At 43.1% G+C, this 14,597-nt stretch overlaps 1 protein-coding gene across 1 annotated transcript in view; it reads left to right on the plus strand.

The window, feature by feature from the left end:
* The window catches only part of SCAP (SREBF chaperone), a 68,569-nt gene that overhangs the window by 33,594 nt on the left and 20,378 nt on the right, over nucleotides 1-14,597 (plus strand). The window contains exons 3-8 of the mRNA XM_055706864.1: nucleotides 2,624-2,753; nucleotides 4,513-4,670; nucleotides 8,427-8,647; nucleotides 10,248-10,353; nucleotides 11,391-11,563; nucleotides 12,265-12,391. Coding sequence (XP_055562839.1) covers nucleotides 2,624-2,753; nucleotides 4,513-4,670; nucleotides 8,427-8,647; nucleotides 10,248-10,353; nucleotides 11,391-11,563; nucleotides 12,265-12,391 — 915 coding nt within the window. The remainder of the gene's footprint in view (nucleotides 1-2,623; nucleotides 2,754-4,512; nucleotides 4,671-8,426; nucleotides 8,648-10,247; nucleotides 10,354-11,390; nucleotides 11,564-12,264; nucleotides 12,392-14,597) is intronic.

The following is a 14,597-nucleotide window of genomic DNA, read 5'->3' on the forward strand; positions in this document are numbered from 1 at the left end:
TCTACTTGGAATTGTCTTTGCTGCAGCTTGTGTCCTTTCCCTGTACATCCCTGAGACAAGTCTGGGGTCATCTTCGCTATAACCACTAACTAATTAGCTGAAGACTACATCTTAGAATCCCTTCTCAGTCTCCTCCAGGTTGAATGAGTCCAGTTAACCCAGTATCTCCTTTTGCACTGTGTTCTCCTGCCATGTCACCATTTTGGTGGCCTGCACTGGACTGGCTGTGGGGGCATGGGCTGGCGAGGCTGGCAGGTACCTCTGGAGGTCATCTGGTCCAACCCCCCCCCTGCTCACGCTGGGTTTGGGGGTGCTATAGTGAATAAGCAGGGTGAGGGGGGGTGGCTGCTTGTTCCCTAGGCTACCTGTGGGTGGCTGGGACAAAGGGAGGGATGCAGTCATCTTCTGGGAGGTGGCAATTTCTTGCTTCTGTAGGCTAAGCTCATTGCACCCACTGAAATGACCTTCATCTCTGGCTACAGAAGTTAGCTTTCCCCACCTGGCAATTAATAAGAAGGCCAAATCCTTGCATCCCAGCAGGTCTTTGGGAAGTGAAAAGAATCCACATGCAAGTGACACCTCTGCCAGGATTTGGGGCATTTTTGCGTTGAAAGGCAGTAAGAGTGGGAAGAGTTTTTAAGGTAGGATTGCATCCTAGCAATCTTGCTCAACTAGGAAGAAGTACTTGTGAAATGTTGAGCATCCGGAACAGCTCAGCGTTTCCATCACCTTTTACTTGGTGACATAACCATGACTTCTGGCAGTAGACAGGTCTTCACCACGGACCGTCAGCTGTGTTGCTCTCAGCCTTTTCTGCAGCCTCTGGGTATCGAGGCTTCCTGAGCGGTGCAGCGTGGGCACTGCCTGTGTTGGCCTGTCTGGCAGTAGCCTGGTCTTAGAGATGCAGATTCAATCTGCAGAAGAGAAGCTTCTGAAGCCTAAGCTGCTCCATCAGTGCTGGTGAGGCAAAACCAGCCTGTCCCATTGTGACTCCTGCAGCATGCTGTCTGTTAGAGTCAGTGCCTCTAAATTTGAATGAGTTAAATTCTAGAAAAGACTCTTGTTCTGACTCCTTAAAACTGACAGGTGATTACATAGGGAAATCCATCTTTGGATAAGCATGTCGTATAATTTGAAAATATTTTCCTTAGATTTCTGGACAGTCATCAACATCAAAGTCATTTAATGAAAAAATCATTCTTCCACAGTCACTTGTTCATCTCATTCTGCTTTCTTTATCATGTATACTCGGTTGTATTAATGTCTGTCTCAGCCTCAGTCAGACACAGGATGTATCTCCCCCAGGCTTTTGTTTTCAGCAGATCATTTGTGACAAGCAGGTGCCACATGTCATTCAGAAGGGCTAAAACTGATTGCTGCTTGTGAGAGAAAAGAGGCTTTGCTGTGTCTCCAGACTGTGACTTTTGTTGGGCATCTTCACCTGAAGTGTTATGACCTGATTTTATTATTCCTTTTTCTCTTCCCTTGCATTGCACAATGAAATGATAATAATTAGATGTTTTATTTTTGTCAGACTAATAAAAGAATAAATCCAAGAAGCTTTGCCTTTGATTTCATTGTTCTTTTTCAGCCTTTTGTTGTTTGGTCTGGAGCTTTGTCTTTAGCTGTTGCTTGTCCTGTCCATGGCTTTTGATGATTCAAGCTAATCTCTAATGAAGTGGGCACAATGTTGCACGAAAACAATTCCACAGCCTTTATATTTATCCTGGCAATATTGCAAGAAAAGTTCAGCTATAAACAGGAAAATACATCAGAAATTTAAGGCCTGATAGATTGTTGTGCATCAGACAACAAAAAGAAGTTTGTTTTGATGCTGGCAGTTCCAGCTTGTTGGTTGATACCTCTATAACAGCAGGCTTGATTTTTCCACCAGTTCAATTCTGATATGGTTTTAATCACTTTTGAGAACCTCTGGAGCTAAACCCACTGTTCTAAACTCTCTGAAACCTCATTTTTTCAACTTGCAAATGGTTTGAAGCCTTTGTTGTGGGATAGCTGCTACAATCATCTGACGATTGTAGTAGCAAAGGCGAAAGAAGATAAATATTTTGTAGCTGTTATGGTGTCTCTCATTGCTGCTATTAAAAGTGCTTTGAGGACCAATGAAGTTAATGAAAAATACTGGAAATAGTTTAAATCTTAATGAAGAGATTTAGGTAATTAGTCTAGGGTTTGGGTCAGGAAAGCAGCCATCTGAGTATAACAAATGGGGGTTTTTTTTTGTGCAGGCTACAGAACAGTTGAGACATGGCTGTTCTTACTGTTCTTAGCACTGCTAACTTTTCAGGTGATGGAGAGTAGTTCAGGCGAGGTCCTGCAAGAATTTCCCTTCTTTTTCTTCTGGAACTTTTAGCTGCCCCTTTCCAAAGGAGGAAGACCAAGTTACCTCTTGTGTTGCTGAAACACATCAAACAGTTCATATGAAAGCTAAAGCCCTCTTGTATTGCAGCTGTGTCTCCTGTCCTGCGGAGTTCAGCTTATGCTGGAGCAAGCTCATTTTTCATGGCCCATTCATTTGTTGAGCTCTTCTGTATAAAAGCCTAATTTAACAAAAAAAAAATTAATAAAAGCATAATATTTTTTAATTATGTCTTACCCATAGTTACCCACTGCTGAAGCTGCCACTGCCTGGAACAGGACCTGTGGAGTACAGCACCCCTGTGAAGGATTACTCACCACCCTCTCCAGACTTGAGTCTGCAGCAGGGGGATCTCAGTGAGCGTCCTGACTGGGTGAGTCTTGTGCTCTAGGGGCGGGGTGTGCTGGAGGGGGTTGATGAGGGGGTGAGCCATCCCTGCTGTGTTACCTGCACGTTACTGTAATCAATGGAAAATATTTGTGGGGAGGTGGTGCTTTGTGTAACTGCTAAGTTTAGGCTTTATTTGTCTTGTATTGCTTTGTCAGAAAAATGGATGCTAGGCATTTGGGAGAGTTAAAAGCTTTGAAATGCTGGTTAAGAGCCTATTTTTCAAAGGTAATTGTATCTAAGGTAAATAGTACATTTTTTAAAGCATTATTAGGTTTTAAATAAGTTTAACGATGGGTTCTGGGATAACGGCCCCCAATTTCCTAATATCATATGAAGGCATGCATTTTCCCTAGAGCAGGAGGACAAGCCTCCTGCTGACCCTGCTTCACATTTCCTGCCCTTGGCCTTCTCTGAAAGGTGAGGATAGGGTTTGGTGAGCCTTTACTGCTGTAACTGTTTGCAGAGGTGCTACCAATAATTATGGTGGTGGTTCTCTCTGAAAGGATCTGGATTCTGGCTGTCAGCCAGCTTCAAAGATCAGTAACTAGCTGTCAGAGTAGGAATGTCTGTCTGGCCTGGAGGTGGACGGCAGACTGTCCAGCTCCTCAGCTCTTGCAATTTTTTCTCCTTTGGTTTCAAAAATACTGCATCTACCAGGGTTTTTTCTGATGGTGTAGGTACTCTAGGCTTCACCTTCAAGACACACGCTTTTTTCTTAAGGTCATAATCAAGTGGGTTTTGTTTGAATTTTAATTTGGGCAGCCAAAGACACTCCCTGTGGAGCTAGCTATTACAGTCTGGTCTACAGGGTGTAGGGATGCTTAAAGAACCTAGTGAATTGAGCGTAATCTAAAAGTGAGGGGTTTTTTTGTTTTGAGGTTTTTTTAATTGACTGGTATGTATCGTGCAGGTAAGTGAGACTTATATCCTTATGTTAAGGGTAAGAAATTAATTTTCTTCTGCATGAGCAAACTGGGGAGTCCTGATGTTTCCCAAGAAGGCTAATAACCTAGTCCAGGAAATCAGGAAACAATTCTAAAATCATCCTTTGTAACCTGCATTGTTCTTTTTCATTCCGGGGTGTCTCTTAAGTAGAAGTTACCTGTTGGCTTAATGCTTTTGATGCCTCCAGCAATCTGCTCTCTCTGCTTGTGTGCTCTTCTCACTGTGAGTGAAATAATTTGCTGCCTTCTACGCTCCCTGGTGCCACTGAGAGCTTTTTGCACTATGCTGTTAACTTAGGCTGCTGCTGGCTGATTAAATCTTCCCTTTGCTTTGTTGCATAGTTCAGCTAATAGAGCACAAAAGTTCTGGCTGCCACAGCACGTCGGTGCTGCAGTCCCTAGAGCAGGGTCAGCAGCCTGGGTACAGAGACCAGGAAGATTCAAACGGCACCCAGCAGAATCGACACAGGCTGGGGGATCTGCAGTGTTGTGAGAGGCAGTGAGTCCCTGCTCCTGCCTTTCATCCCAGTACCAAATTCAGCAGGAGCTGGGAGCCTCTGCCTCACAAAGAAGTGCAACGGACTGATGCCAAAATGGTCAGTGGCATTTTGCCTTTTTGAGAAACAGACTCTTTTTGTTCTTGCGAGGTTGGTACTGTCATGTTTCACCTCTAATTTGGGAAAGGAAAATATAGGCTGGCAAACCCCTTCCTGAAAGGTTGCCAAGCTGTGGTCTAATTCTGCTAAGCAGCTTCCCACTCACTGTGTGTTTTCATTCTCCCTCTCGTTTTCCCCACAGTATGTTGGTGCTCCCGTGGCCTACATTCAGCAGATCTTTGTGAAAGCTACAGTCTCCCCATGGCAGAAGAACTTCCTTGCTGTTGATGTATTTCGTTCACCCCTCTCCCGCGTCTTCCAGCTAGTGGAGGAGATCAGAAACCATGCCCTGAGAGACAGGTAATTACTGTTTGTTGAAGTTTGTGTAGAAGGCAGACTGGCCACTGTTGTACACACCTAGCTTCTAAATTACCACACATGTCTGATTATTAGCTTTAATTTTGTAAGATTCTCAAAATAAAAAAAAAAAAATAAAAAAAAAGAGATGTTACTGCTAACAAGTGATATCATATCCATCCAGTGCTTAGAGCTGTTTGCCTTTTGTGCTAGAGAACTTGCCTTTCCTCTAGCCACCTAAAATTGTCAGGAACCTTCCAGTCAGAGTCCTAGGCAGAGAGGTCTGGAAGCTTCCAAGGTTATACCCGTTACAGGAGACAGTAGTGTCATATAATCCCTTCTTAAGTGTGCAAGCTTCATATTAAAGCAAGTTCATTTGACCCTACTGTGCCTGCTGTGAAGATCTAGAATTTCAGGTGGTCAGGAACTTTCTTCTGATTTTTCACTTTGGCTCTATTTAGGACCAGTTTATACCTGCTTGTTTTTGTCCTGACACAGTCTTTGTACAAAATCAGTTTTCCTCTGCTTCCAGATATTTACAGGGACAACTCATGCTCCCCACCCCAAATCCTTGTTTGTTAAGCTAAACATATGAAACTCTTGGCTTACCCTGGTAAGACAGCTCTGTATTCAGTTTGTCATCCTGGTTCCTCCTCTTGGCACTGTTAGCATTTCCTTCCTGAATGTGGGAGATGAGAACTGTAGACAGTATTCTCAGAGAAGTCTCATTTGTGTGTTATTTTCTGTGGAAATGCCCCTCCTGAAATACAGTGAGATTGCAGGTCCATTTTTCATGGCCAGTCACATCAATTTCACACATTATGAAGTGATTGATTAATGTCTCCCATGTCCTGCTCTGTCATTTCCAGCTGATGAGCTCCTGCCTTATAGCAGAAACTGTTTTTAGTCCCCAAGTGCATGATCTTGTAATTTGTACTGTTAATAGAAAGGGGATTAAATTTATTCCAGCCCTCGCATCATCCATTTCAGATACTCTGTTCCTTTTCTGTATTAACAGTGTTTCTCTATTTTGTGTTGTTGGCAGATGTCCCCATATCTTATTCCAGGGTTATTTAAAAAAAAAAATAAAAACCCTGGTTCTCTGAACTATCTGTGACAAATTCCACTTTGTTTTCCTTGATACTGGTGGTTCTCCTTTCAGCAGCTACATGACCGTTTCCCTCATAACCTAGTTCTTTACTGCATCACGATTTTTGTGCTAACTTTCATGTCTTTCCTGTGAATTGAACTAAAGCATTTTCTGTGTGGTGCTGCATCAAAAGCTTTGAGGCCCCAGTAGCTGAGATCTGCTGTGCTTTCCCCATCCAAGAAGTCAGGCATTTTAAAGAAAAGACAGCTCAGATTAGTTTGGCATATTCTCTCTTTGTAAACCAAGAATGCATTTTACACACATTAATTTGCCTCTGAGTTTTTTTGAAATAAGTTTTCCTTCAAGTTCTGAGTTTTTATCTGTGGTCAGATTCTTGGCTGTGTTTACTTTCTAAGGACCAAAAGGCTTCCTTACTTGTCTCTCTGTGTTCAGTGGGAATAATGATGCTGAGAACAGGCCAAGTGTGGTGAAAAATGGTGGGATTAGAGTCTGATCATCTCCTAGCTTTTCAGCCAGGAGCTTGCTTTATTCTTTGTCCCCTAACTCACATGGGTAGGGAAGATTTACTGTTTATTCATACTTCCTTGACAGCGTTCTTCATTGCTTCATTTTTGAGTGTCTGCTTTACTACTTTTCCTGGTGATTTGTCCTTTGTTTTAAACCATTCCTTGCAAGCTAGCTGTCTGCTTTCTCTGTGGTCATTTTTTAGAAATGCCGTTTATGCTGTTAAATTTGGAGCTCTTCCCTACCAGCTCACAAAGCCTTGGCACTGACATTCTTTCTGTGTTTTCAGTCTGTCTTCTCCTTTATCATATGTGTGACTTTTGATAGTAATCTGTATGTAATTGCCAATTGCAGTTAGAAACAGCTTACTCCCAGGGAGTCTGTTGTCTTCTCATTATCTCCCCTTGGTGTTGCCCTTGATGAACAGCAATGCAGCGTGGAAGCAAAATTAATCTTACATAGCCACCAGAAGGAAAAGACTTAAGCACTTAGACCGAAACCTTGGGATAAGAGCTCCCATTTTGGTGACAGACTTGGATATTTCAGGAAACATCTAACTCTGAGACAAATAGTGAAGGTATCTTAAAAGTCATTATGAAGTTCCTTGTTGTCAGTTGCTTTTTTCAGTATCAAAGTTAAGTGCAACTGATTTTCTTAATATGAAAAAAGGCCTTCTTTTATACTAAAGTACAGAAGGAGCTGAAGATTATTGATAACTGGATGGGAAACACAAGGCGAGTGCTTAACAACTTTGAGCAGCCATCATTAGTAAAAAGCCAGAAGTGACCTGAAATTTGTAGTTTGCTTCAGTTCATGTTTTTAGGTCTCACTGCTTCCACAACCTACTGGTAGGGATGTTAGCTGCATGTGTTTGCTTCAGAAATGACTGTACATAGGCTTATCTGCAGTATAAACTGTCATCACTGTTCTGTTTCAGAGTTGGGTAAAGCTGAAATACAAAAGAAGAGCTGTCTTACTCTTCCTGGAGCTATTATCAGAAGCATCACTGCATCAGTTCCTTTAAATTATCTTTCAGAAAGCTTTTATTCCTGTAAACACAGTATTTTTGAGCATGTTTTCTAGTATTTTCTTTTGATAGCTGTGACGTTCCTAGGTATCTCGCCATGTGGTGACAGGGTATAGATTCTGGAGGGAGTTTTCACAAAGACATAGCTCAAATCATCGTTGGTTTCCACGTTTGCTCTTTGTAGTCATTATAGAAAAAAAACTCCTCTAGAGAAGGCATTTTACAGTAGGACTCTAACTGATCTGTCTTCTGGAGCCACCTTCTCTGTTATCTGTGAGGCTGGAGCCAGGGAAGACTGGTTTCTTGTGTCTTAACTTAGCCTTTGTTAAATATACCCGTCCTGTGCAGATCCCACCGGTTGCCCAACTCATGCTGAGGGAATTGTTCTCCTCTGGACCAGCAGCTCTTTCTTATCTAGCCAAAGAGCGCACTGGCAGGTTTGGGCACTAAACGTTCGCAATCAGATCCCGTTGTGAGCCCAAGCTGAGTCTTGCTTCTTTACTAGCTGATAAGGATTATGTAATTGTGTTAAAATGAAGTTGGGGGAACAAACACAAGTTCCAGTTCATACCAGTTACACCTCTATTAACTTCTGAACCTGTAAGGCTTTTTCTGTTCCATACAATGCAGAGGAATTCTGAAAACATTTTGCACAGCTGCTGATATTGAATCCTTTGTACATCTTAGAGCACTCTGTACACCTTAAATGCGCCACCTCAGGAAGGCTAATAAAGATTTCTGTAAGATGTCCCAACGCCAGTGGGGAAAGAGGTATGCAGAGGAGTTTAAGGTCTTTGAAGAATTCCAGGGAGACAGTTTCTTTTGTCAACTGGGGGTATCTTAAATGCGGAACTGAAAATTGAGGCACGCAAGATGGGCAAAGAGTGAAAGCTGGGTGGCCAGACAGTATGCAGAGAAATGGCAGTGGGGTTCTAGAGTCTGTACACCCATTGCAGTGGGATCCTGCTCTATGGCCCGAGGCTCTCGATCCTTGGTTATAAAGAACAAAGGCAGTAACGTGGTGATTGCAGGTCCTTGGGGTATTCATCTCGGCACCTTTGCCTTTTGTTGGTGAGAGCTGCAACACACACGGCAGTGTCTAACATTTGTGTTTCAGTTCTGGTGTCAAAAGCTTGGAGGAAGTTTGCCTTCAGGTAACAGATCTTCTGCCTGGCCTCAAGAAGCTGCGGAATCTGCTCCCCGAACACGGCTGCCTCTTACTGTCTCCAGGGAACTTCTGGCAGAATGACCGAGAGCGATTTAATGCTGACCCAGATATTATCAAAACCATCCACCAGCATGAACCAAAGACATTACAAACATCAGCTACTCTCAAAGGTAAAACAATGGAGTGCCAGAGAAGCTGTGATGAATGCCTACAGCTTGCATCGCTGTTTTGTCCTTGGTATCTGCAACATCTAGATGGGCAATATTACCAAATTGGGTGGCATTTTGTTACTCACAGCATCTGAAGCAAAGCTACCAAATATATGTCGTTTCTCATTTTATATCTGTATTTGACCCCAGTTCTCTTATTTGTGGAAAGTGAATTAATTCACTCAGACTCCTTTCTGTAGGTGTAAAAATAGCGGGTAACTTGTCTGAGTCTTTTTGTTCCCCTTAGTCTACATATGCTCTGTCTTTTTCTGTCGTGCTACTGTGTGTTGTACTCAAAGACTGCCTCATTGTCACAGATAAATGAACATTCATCCTGTGGCCTCTTGTGCATTCACTGATAGCTCCTTGCATATAGCCCAAGCTGACACTGGATATTATGAAAGTATTTTTCTCTCTTAATTAAAAAAACCCACCTCTGGCTGTGTCTGGGATCATACTGTTTAGTGGTTCCATAAGGCCAGAGAAAGTGCTGTTCCTTTGGTTTTAAAGGAACTTTATAGATCTCAGAAAGCCTGTCATGTGTCATGTCTGAAAAGTGATTTCATAACCCTAAAGGAAGTTGTTTTAAAGGTTGTTTTTTGAACATACAGAGTGCATGCACGCTGTGGTTTGGACGCATGGAGCCTCTCTTTGAGAACTCATTCACAAACGAGATAGTGATCCACAGTATCCTGGGAGATCCTGAGAACAGTGACAGTGTTCTCATTGTGGGTGGTTTTTTGTAAGTCTGCATTTTAGCGCGCAAGTTTAAACAGTGGAGACATTAAATAGTCCTTTACAATGCGAAGTCTTCCTGGAACCTCTGGTTCAAATCACACACTGACATGCACAAAAACCAAGCATCCAAGGTTTTTTTGGCTTCATCCTTAAAGATGATGCCAGTCTTCTCTTTTGAAGGATGGATTGGGTGCCCACTTGACGTGCCTGTATGCTAACACACAGAGCATGGGGAGCGAAGAGGAGGAATTGGAAATGTGTGCAGTTGGAGGGCTACAACCTCAGCCAGCTGACAGAGGTGGTGTGGGGTAGTTCGCAATACTGGAATGCTGCTGTAGGTAGGGAGACACAGGCTTTTCAGGAAGGACATGCCGGGAGGGTGAGGAGTTGTCCTTTGTGTGAGTGAGCAGCGGGCACATGTGGACCTTGGCTTAGGAGCAAGAGAGCTAGTTGAGAGCTTATGGGTTAGGGTTAGAGGGCAAACCTTGGCTGCTGCAGACTGCCCAGTCAGGAAGAAGATGACAGACAACTTCCCCACAGGAAGGAAGATTTTTCTTGCATTTAAAGAGAATTTCCTGTGTTTTCATTTGTGCCCATTGCCTCTTGTCCCATCAGTGGGCACCCTTGAGAAGAGATGCTGCTGCTTTACTCTCCTGCATAAAATATTTATCCACATTAATAAGGTCTCACCAGAGCACTGAGAAAGCACTTCCTATAAGAACATTCGGCATTTGGCATTCTTCACAATGAACACCTCCTGTATCCCATCTTTTTTGTTTATTTGTTGTTATCCTAATGTTTCATTCATACTGTGGTTTTGCAGATCTGTTGTTTGGACTCCCTGGGAAGTACAGCGGGGTGAACCTCTATAATAGGAAGCGAGTGGTATCATACACTGTCACACTGGGTCTCCAGCGATATGATTCCAGGTAAGGAGCTTTAGCTGTGCTAGTTCTGTGTTAGGGATCCCTTGTTCAGTTCTTGGCAAGTTTGCTGTTTTCTCTGCTCTGATTATTGTTATATTCTGCTTTGATCTCCATTTTCATGTGTGTTATAGAGTACGTTAGGATCTTCTGAATGTGCTGTGGAAAAACAAGTTGCTGTTTTTAGGAGAAAACTTGCTGTGTTTTAAGGAAATAAAATACTATCAGTTCTCAGTTTTTCTTTAAAGAAGTGTGTGTGTGTGTATATATATATATATATATATAATATATATATATATATATATAAAATAACCAAAGCTGCCAATGGGAGTTCCTCTGATGATGGCTTCATCAGAGCATCTGCACACAGAGCTGTCATTGTTGCGGCCAAGGCCCAGTAGGTCTGTTTTGACCCAGTTCCTGCTACACAGAGTTGTTTGCTTTCCAGTAAGCACTAATTCAGCTGGTACAAACTGTGAAACCCCTTTGGCACTGCTGGCAAAGCTGGCTTGGATTGAGTGGATCTGAGGACTAAATGCTCTGCGCAGTGCTGCACAGAATTCCCCAAGGGATGCGTAGGACAGAATTGGCAGCACAGTAGTTGAAACTTGCTCTGCTGCTGCCCATGCAGGCACCCTTCAGCCTCAAGGACTGTCAGTAGCACCTTTCATCAGATATCCTTATGTAAAATTCAGGGGATGTTTGAGACTACAGCATGCTCTGTTCCCCCCAGGGCCAAGATTTTGGATGATGAGCCTTTGCTTTAAACAGTTTTGCTGAGTCTTCACAGCTGTCTTTGAATCTTCGTAGAAATCAAGGTCTGTGAGATTGCCACAGTACGTATGTGACAGATGTAGTTTGGTCTACAGAGGAGCAGACTTAGGAGTCAGGCCTAGGGAGAACAGTGTTTTTGTGTGAAGTCTGTGTGGACCTATGGAGTTTCTTCCTACCTGCTCTGTACCCACTGAGCTCCTCCTTGGAACTGTGTGCTGGTTGCTGGGTACAGTGTTAAGTGACATCCTCCTGCTTGCTTCTCACCTCAGGTTCCTCAGCAGCCTCCGCTCTCGCCTCAAGCTGCTGCATCCCAGCCCTAACTGCACACTGCGAGAAGAGAACATTGTTCATGTCCACTTCAAGGAAGAGATTGGCATTGCTGAGCTGATACCCCTCGTCACCACCTACATTATACTCTTCGCTTACATCTACTTCTCCACACGTAGGTTTGTGGGGTGGAGAGCCTTGAGGGGAGAGCAAGCTAATAAGTCACCTGTACACCTGCCAGCTGAATATATGTAAGGGGTCAGTGGTGCGGTGCCCTTTCCCTGGCTGCGGATAAGAGAGACTCCTGTCCATAGCACTGCAGTTCCCTCCTGTTCCAGCAGGAAAGGTGTTGGTGAAATTTTACCCTGAACTGTCATGTAGAGAATTAGTAGTCCTGTTTATGTGACTTTGGCTAATTTGTCCCTCTTAGCCAGTGTGGTGTTATTCCTTGTGATGTATTTTGAGGTGTTTGCTGTCTTGGGCAGCTGTAAAATGCCATACTAATGACATTTTTTCCAGTTTATAGAGATGAATTTGTTGTCAGACAGGTCAAATACATGTTCTGAGCTGGTGGTTTTAGACCTTACTAGCCACATTTTTTCCTTTTTTCATGCTTCAACAGTGCTGTACTGGAACTAGCTGGGAGCTCCAGGCCGTGCATTAGCCTCTGTCCCACCCTTGTTACAGTACCTCGTACCTACTGGGAGGAGCTGGGAGCTGCATCTCAGACATTGAGACTGAACTACCATGACTTCTGGGTTGCAGGCTATTAAGCTACCTGCTGATACAAGTCAGGATGAGGATCCCTTCTTAATTTTTTACTAATATGTAATTTTCTTCTGCTTGGTAACTGAGATTTTGCATTCTGTTTTTCAGGGAAGATTGACATGGTGAAGTCGAAATGGGGTCTGGCACTGGCAGCAGTCGTGACAGTGCTCAGCTCTCTGCTCATGTCCGTTGGGCTGTGCACGCTGTTTGGTTTGACACCTACTCTTAATGGAGGGTATGTTTCCATCACAAAGCCTCTTCCTAAAGAAGGGTAGAGGGAGGTGAAATCACTTGAAAACAGTTGTGAAATGCTTAATCTTTAAGACCTTGTATTTTTCAAATAAGCTTATGTGATACTGTTCTACACACTGCTGTGCAGAATCACCATCAGATGCTCTCCTGGGCTGAATGTGGGCCATGTGTCTCTGCTGGCCAGCAGATTGCCCTGACTGGGTCTCAGTCTTCCTGGGGATGCCTGACTGCTTAGCTGTTGGCTCTTTCTGCCTAAAGCAGAAGGGAGTTGTTGGGACAACGTCTTATTCATAACTTGATTTCCTGGCAGCTACATAGGCTCCAACATACATTCCTCCTGCAGTGACTTGTCATAGCATCCAGAAGGGCTTGTTACTGTTTCTCTGGCTGATGGAGGTTTATTACATTTACTCAGAAAAATCTTTAAAGGTGGCAGAACTGACCTGTTTATTTGTGCTTGGGAGGCTACCTGGGTGACTTTGCCCCCACCGCTGATAGCTGTCAGCTCTTCTCTTAACTGGGGTTCCTGTATGTGTTAGAGTTGGCATTTGGGATTTCTGATGTGGTTACTGCCGTGCATTGTATTTGTGCCAAGCTGAAAACCCCTGAGAATGCTCTAACTGGCACCTCACCTACCCATTACTCATTAATTAAAGTTCAGTTCAGGATTGTTCTTTTGATTTTCAGTTCCCTTTCCTAAGTAGTTAAGGAAATATCTACCATTTTCTTCCCATCTCCTCCTTGCAGCTATATACCATAGGAACAATGAAAAGTCTTGACCCACAAGGAAGACTCCTCAGTGCTGGTGATAGTTTACCAGAAGCCAGAGACAAGTGAAAGAATTCCTCTCCTAGAAGCCTAAAAGGGCTATGAATAATCGGCTTCAGAAAATGAAATATGTGTTGTTTCTGGTTTTACTGCTGTGGTGTCTTGGAACTTTTAATTGTGGATCATCACAGTGTTATTCTGTGAGCTGTACAAATAAACCCGATAGGATCCACTGGGAGTTGTATGATTTTAATGCAAGAAAAAAGGTGATACTTGGATGCGGATGAGTGGGAGGAATCCAAGGCAACAGTTTTGGTTAGTGCAATGACCAAGGCCTTTGCTATCACCCTTACTGTTGTCACACAGAAGGGCTAAACTAACCTAGTTATTCCTCCTACAGGATAGAAAGAGTTAATTCAGTCCTTATTTCTAGAAATTATTAAATGATTGCATGGACAGTTTTGTGTGGGGTTGAAACTTAATTCTTGCAGTACTTCATAGATTATGTCTGATTAGGTGGAAGACCCTTGGATTCTGTGGTGATGGGGTGTGATGACATTGAGGTTTTTTTTACTTTTGGTGAGTGACCTTTTCCTGATTCTCTGGTGCCTGCCGGAGCACTTTCCCTCTAGTTACATGATTCCCCGGTGGGAACAGAGTGTTCTTGGTGTGTCATATACCAGTGGCGGCGTGCTAGGATTTGGCCAGCTTAGGCTGCAGTCTGGTTAAACTTTGATCAGCCTTTCAGCCTTTTTTTGTCTGTTTTGTTTACAGCAGAGCCTTCCAGATGTGGGTGTATTCATTTTGAACGGTACCTGTATTTATGATAAGCCTTTTTCCCTCACTGGTTTTTGTAAGATATTAAAATAAAGCTTTGCTGCTTAGAGGTCAGTGTTTGCTTGCCACAGATAGGATATCTGTGCTGGATCTTAACCAGTATCACTCAATTTTTATAATGTAGCAAAATGATTATAGGTGAGGTAGGCATTAGTCTTACTTTACAGGAAAGAAAACTAAGTGGAAATAGGTGACAAGATCTGTGCAGGATAGAAGAAAGAATAAATAGTGAAGTTGAGGAGAGTGCCAGGAGTTCACTAGATGTGGGATTCCTCTGTGCTGGTGGACTGGGAGAGTCTTTAGATTAGAGCCCAGAGCACAAGGCACCAACCCACAAGCTGGCATCTCAGCTAGGTTAGAGGAATCACAATCTGAAACGATAAGATACTACTCCCTGTGGCCTATACAAAAAAGACCTAAACTGACTAGCTCAAATGTGGACAATTGCATTTTAGGTGTGATAAATTGGTAAATCTTCCAGACATTTTGGATAAACCAGAGGTTGTTTCTGTTCCGAAATATATATGGAGTCAGAGAAGATCTGTTTTCTTTATGAGTTAACAGTAGTGTTTCTCTTGACTCTC

Source organism: Falco cherrug, chromosome 4, assembly GCF_023634085.1.
Source record: "Falco cherrug isolate bFalChe1 chromosome 4, bFalChe1.pri, whole genome shotgun sequence".
Lineage (NCBI taxonomy): Eukaryota > Metazoa > Chordata > Aves > Falconiformes > Falconidae > Falco > Falco cherrug.